Source organism: Corvus kubaryi, unplaced genomic scaffold, assembly GCF_017639235.1.
Source record: "Corvus kubaryi isolate FWS band 111438036 unplaced genomic scaffold, C.kubaryi_AGA036_p1.0 split2-37374, whole genome shotgun sequence".
Classification (NCBI taxonomy): domain Eukaryota; kingdom Metazoa; phylum Chordata; class Aves; order Passeriformes; family Corvidae; genus Corvus; species Corvus kubaryi.
In genome coordinates this window covers 4097353-4103352 of record NW_024582082.1, presented here as the reverse complement: position 1 = coordinate 4103352, position 6000 = coordinate 4097353, and the positions used below count along the sequence as shown (strand labels likewise).

At 51.0% G+C, this 6000-nt stretch overlaps 2 protein-coding genes across 2 annotated transcripts in view; one reads left to right on the top strand and one right to left on the bottom strand.

The window, feature by feature from the left end:
• The first annotated feature begins 433 nt into the window (after window positions 1–433).
• On the top strand, window positions 434–3910 carry WNT8A (Wnt family member 8A). The gene is made up of 6 exons (XM_042014483.1): window positions 434–627; window positions 719–752; window positions 965–1103; window positions 2022–2147; window positions 2262–2404; window positions 3344–3910. The coding sequence occupies exons 1-6, from the start codon at window positions 557–559 to the stop codon at window positions 3902–3904; spliced, it is 1074 nt and encodes a 357-aa protein (XP_041870417.1). The 5' UTR covers window positions 434–556; the 3' UTR covers window positions 3905–3910.
• The window catches only part of NME5 (NME/NM23 family member 5), a 27862-nt gene continuing 24292 nt past the window's right edge, over window positions 2431–6000 (bottom strand). Inside the window, exon 9 of the mRNA XM_042014488.1 lies at window positions 2431–4117. The gene's annotated coding sequence lies outside the window, so the exon portion shown is untranslated. The remainder of the gene's footprint in view (window positions 4118–6000) is intronic.

Genomic DNA, 6000 nt, shown 5'->3' with positions numbered 1-6000 from the left:
CTATAGATCTTTACAGAAGGGTTGTTAAAACTCCTCGGGAGTTCTCATAGGAGGGAGCAGGCAGATAACAGGGGAACTATAGAAATGCATCTGCTTGTCATTTTGGAGGGACATGGGGATGGAGCCTCTGCTGGCAAGCAGAGGATGAAAAGGAGAAGGCAAGAGGACTTGGGGCCAGCAGAAAGGGCTGGCTGGTGGTGGGAAAGAGAGTTAAAAGTGTCCCATTGTTAGGGAAGTTTGCTCTCCTTCAGACCATCCCGCTCCCAGGGACACCACGCCGCCTTTTGAAGTGCAACCTTAGGCGGTTCCTTGTCACCCATTGGAGCAGGAGCTTTTTTACCACATTAAGTCATTGGGTAGCAAATGAATGGGGGGTTTTGACTATTCACAACTTCACCTTATAAATATCAGCGTTGAAGGTTCCTGCAGCTTTGCTCCATCCCCATAGCTCACCTTGGGAAGGAGTGGAGGGAGGCGGCCCTGCTTGCTCGGAGACCTGCAGTGCGAAGAGCTACGGAGCAGCCAAAGGGATCCAACCCCACTCCTTGTGACAGCCATGAAGAGAAGCACCCTCCTCATCCTCTCCATCACAGGGGTCTACAGTGCCATTCTCCACACAGCAGCATGGTAGGGTGGAAACAACTCAGTGGAAAGGGCATTTTTTAGGGATGCTCTTCAGCCTGTGGTAAGGTGACTCATTTTATTTTCTTTGTTTCAGGTCTGTGAATAACTTTCTGATGACAGGACCTAAGGTAATTAACATACGGACTGCCAGGAATTTAAATGGAGTGATTTTGTTTTGCAAATGGGAAATAGTACTTTCCAAGGAACCAGACTTCCCAGAGCATATCGGCTCCAAGTCCTGCCAAGTACAGAGGGAAAAGATTCGCAACCTGCTCATGTCTGTTTTCACTGATAAATGCTAAAACACGGTGGATTTTAACCCCGCTGTTTCCCATGCCAGGCTTACCTGACGTTCTCCAGCAGCGTGGCAGCCGGGGCGCACAGCGGGATGGAGGAATGCAAGTTCCAGTTCGGGTGGGAGCGCTGGAACTGCCCCGAGAGCGCCCTGCAGCTCTCTACCCACAACCGGCTCCGCAGCGGTGAGTGCACCTTCACCTGCCGGCACCGCTCCCTGCCCCGGGATGCTCTGGCTGCCAGCTGGGATGTGCTCTGGAGACAGCTGGTGCTGCTGCTTTAACTGACTGACGGAGAGGGGTTTCGTGTCCCAAAAATCACAACTGTTTTTCCTTTATCTGTATTAATTGATGTCATAAATATCACTAACATTTTCCGAGGGATCCCGGGCTCAGTCTTTCCCTCAGTGCTGCCTCATGGGTCTGCTCCTGCCACTTTGCGTGCAGCATCCCGGGGAGTGCAGTGCTAGAGACACCCGAGCTTCCAGTGCGGAGAAGCGCAGGAGAGGCAAAGGGAGAAACCAGAAATGTGTACTAAGAAACTGCCTTCATAAGAAAGCTGTGGATATATTTCAATATCATCTATTTCAACAGGCAAAAGTCTCCTTTTCCCCAGAGCAGCATCTCTATTTGAACCTGTTCAGAAAGCCAAAAAGGACTACACAGGAGTGTGGGTGCAGACAGCTGTTAGCACAGGTTCAAAGGATCAATGACTGTTTTCTCCAGCAGGCAAGATCAAAGCACAACATACCCCCAGGCAGGGAAGGAGAGAGATGAACCAAGCACTAGGTGAAGGGAGAAATAACTTGCCTTGGCCAGAGCAGGACTGTGGCATTGTCTTAAAATCCTACCCCGCCAAGAAGTTCCATCCCTTGTATTGACACCTGTATAATACTACACCAAATTGGTGTACCCTGTGATGCTGAAGCCTGAAAAGATCCAGTCATGAGCATTTAATTTCATTTCTGTAGCACCTTACCTTTTGAACAGAGCGCGTGGGTATTTTCTCCTTGCACCTTTGCAGGAGAAAGAATTTCATTGCTGATAATCCGGGACTGATGTCTACATTTGCATGTGACAGTATTTTTCCCCTCTCTCCCCCAGCTACCCGGGAAACCTCCTTTGTGCACGCCATCAGCTCGGCCGGGGTCATGTACACCCTCACCAGGAACTGCAGCCTGGGGGACTTCGAGAGCTGTGGCTGCGACGACTCCAGGAACGGCCGTGTCGGTGAGTGCCCTCCCAGGACAGACTGACCTCATCCCTCTGTCCCCACACGCAGCCCCACGGACTTCAGGGCAGAATCTGAGGCAGTTCTGTGCTTAGCCTGTGTCTGTCTTGCAGGTGGCCGAGGCTGGGTCTGGGGAGGATGCAGTGACAACGTGGAGTTTGGGGAGAAGGTTTCCAAGCTCTTTGTGGATGCCTTGGAAACAGGACACGATACCCGCGCGCTGATTAACCTGCACAACAATGAAGTTGGGAGACTTGTAAGTAATAATAATAATAATAATAATAATAATAATAATAATGTCTATATTGAAAACAAAATCTAGGCTGTTCAGGTCCCCATTTTCAGGCCCCTGTGACAATCCAGGCCCAGTAGTGGTTGCATGGGGGAAAAAACACAGCCAGAATCTGGCCTTGAACCTCAACACAGGGAATCCCAGTAAGAGTTGTTCCCACTTCCAGCTTTGGCAGCTGTGTAACGCAGTTAAGTGCTGGCACACACCACTTATCCAGAAATGCATGGGCTTTGTAGCCACCTCTAGGCTTGTCTGGTCTGCAAAACAAAGCCAGAGCCACCTTCCTTACTTTCTTGCAATATGCATTTCCAAGCTCTTTGGCCGGGAAGGCAGGTGTGAGCTGGCCCTGCTCACAAGCCAGCCAGACTCGTCCCAGCTCCTGCCTGGGCCATGGGAGCTCTCAGCATCTTGCCAAACCTCCTTGTCCGTAGAAACAAGGATGACAACACTTAACATACCTATCTCATAGGGTGTGTCAAGGCTTAATCTCACATAGATACCAGTGATTGGGACCTTATAAATACCAGAGGGAGATAGGCAGATAATATCTGTGAAGTGCTTGGCCTGGAGGAGATGCAGAGAGGTTGGGTATGATTATTCCAAAACAGTTTCACACATTTTGAATGAAACCTCTGAAAGAGATGATACGTTGGTGCTGCTGAGTGGCGTGAGAAGGGCATGACCTGACAAAGGCACTTCTTCCTGGCCTGGATTCTCCTGGAAGGGCTGGGAACAATAGTTTGTGCACACTTATTTCTGGGACAGATGTTTTCCAGGAACTAAGAGCATCAGCTCGTGTCAATCACACCGAGTACAAGCCACTTTTGATGCATTGTCCCCAAATTACAAGTGCTGTAGAGCCTGATTTTGAGATTTCCTAATTTCTTCACCTCTCCCATCAAGGCAGTGAAAGACACAATGAAGAGGGCCTGCAAGTGCCACGGGGTGTCGGGCAGCTGCAGCATCCAGACCTGCTGGCTGCAGCTCGCTGAATTCCGCGAGATCGGCAACTACCTGAAGATAAAATACGACCAAGCCCACAAGCTGGAGATGGACAAGAGGCGGGTGAGAGCCGGCAACAGCGCCGACAGCCGCGGGGCCACGGCAGAGACCTTCCACCACATCCACGCCTCGGAGCTCGTCTTCCTGGAGGACTCCCCCGACTACTGCACGAGGAACGCCAGCCTGGGCCACCACGGCACTGAGGGCCGCGAGTGCCTGCAGACCGGCAAGAACCTCTCGCAGTGGGAGAAGAGGAGCTGCCGGCGGCTCTGCACCGAGTGCGGCCTGCGGGTGGAGGAGAGGAGGACGGAGGTGGTGGCCAGCTGCAACTGCAAGTTCCACTGGTGCTGCACGGTGCGCTGTGAGCAGTGCCGGACACTGGTGGCCAAGCACTTCTGCACCCGCCGTGACTCTGCCGCCCCCAACCACATCAGGCAGAGGAACAGGGGCCACAGGAGATAGGGGAAGCTTTGGTGTCCTTACGCTGGGGAAGGAGCGTCCTGGGGTCCAGAGGGTTGAGTGCGCACCATGTGAGGTGATGGGGTCTCCTGTGGATGGATGCAGTGGGATCAGGAAGTGCAAGGCGCGGGCGCTGAGGGACCACGGTCCTTCTTGCTTCCATGTTTTTTCCTCAATATTTACCAGTAGCTTCCTTCTTCTTGGGAGTCACTTTACCTGTGTGTTGGACAGAGGGAGGAATTTCACGTTTTAGGTGGGCTCAACCCCTTGTGCCCCTGCCAGTGGGTCTGCCAATGCCAGCAGTGGGGCTCCAGCCCTGCAGCCAGAGGGGTGGGAACAGGTGCTGTGGCCAAAAGCGGGTCCAGCTGGGTGATCCCATCCCTGCAGCCCTAGGTCCCGGCCATTCGTGCACAGCAGCTGCTTGGCAGCATTTCTGGAGCAAAACTTATGCACTTTGTGAAGTGAGAGGAGGATTGGCAGTGTTGTGGTGTGTATTACCACAACTGCAGCCTTTTGAGGGCTTTGAAAAGTTTACAGCCAGTGTTTACATATTTCCCTCCCCCCTTTTTTTCTTCTCCTTTTTAATTTTGTGTTTTGGCACAAGAAGCCCTGCCCCAAATAGACAATAGCTTCATGTATTTGTACTGGATAAAATTAATCAGTGTACAGTTCCTTTACTTTTTTGTTTTTAATTAGCAGATAAGAATTCAGAATTCTTTATGCCTAATGTTGTTTATCAATAAATTGTATTATTGCTTAGCACAATCTGTTTTCACTATGTATTTTGAAGGTATCCTTTAAGAGTTAGATTTTGGACTGTATTTTGCAATAAACCACAATGAAAAGAATTGGCTTTTTCCTTTCTGGCTTCCTAGCAGTATGATTTTAGGTGCCAAATTGTCCTTTTCTGTGTAAAACCCAGCACTTCCACGAATTTCCTCATCATTAATCCAAAAGCCACCAAGGGCAGTGAATTTATTCTCCTGGATCTCAGTAAGTTGGCTCCAGCTTCCAGTCCCCGGAGGGTTGGCTTTAGTACCTATCACCGTAATCTCGCCCTTTCCAAGTGCTGAGTATGCGGACACAGCCTGGCTAAAGCTGATTTTGAAGCTCCCAAAGTCTCTTTAATTTGCCTCGACCCGACATCCCCCAGACAATGCAAGGCTGCCCCGCTTTGATGTGGAAAGCGTCACCATCGGCACTCACTGCAAATTTCTTGGAGGCACAAGAGGAACCCTTTGAACTGGAGCAGGAGAGAAAACTTGGGGACAGTTGTGAATGTGTCTGCTGGTTCCCTGCTGCTCCGGGTGCCAACAGCCCGGACCAGGTTGGGGGGGGGGGGGGCAGGAGGGAACAGCGCTGGCTGCAGCTGTCCCAGGGCAGGTCCTGCTCCTTGGAGTCAGAGCTGCTCCGGAGGGAGCCAGGGCTGTGCCATCACCTACACCCACGATGCAGGGCAAGGATGCTCGACCAGGTTTGCTCTCCAGCCAGGAGAGGAGGAGGAGAGACAAGTGTAAAAACCACCCTACAGCTCTGCCAGCACACTGCACCCCCATTGGAAATGCTGCAATGCTATTTTATCCAGGTCTCCCTATGGCTCCCCCTGTGTAAACACAGCCTCAACACACACGAGAGCCAGATCAGGGAGCTCAGCTTGCAAAACACACTTTTTGGAAGCACAGCTGACTTCCATGCATTTATTTTATGCAAAGTGGGTTTTATTAAAGCTGGAAGAGTGACACCATCAGTTAGGGGGGCTTTGCTGCCTTCAGGGTAGCTATTTCTATTAAGTTATCCTACCCAAACAAAAAAAACCCAAGATTTTTGCAGTGTTGCCACACAGCAGTTGCAACCGCCAAAAATTTAGGCTGAACTGGGAATGATAAAAACAGGCAAACAAAGGCACTTTCCTGCATCTCGAGCACTGGTTGATTTGTCTGCACAAATATTACCCCCAGGCTCTCTTTTTCTAATACCTGCTGTATTTGTTTGGGCTGTACTCTGGAGCCCCAGCAGCTGCAGGCACAGGGTACCACCAAAATCCCTCAAAATGAGGTTACAGAGAGCACAGGACAGTGCCCTGTTGATGTGCTCAGAGG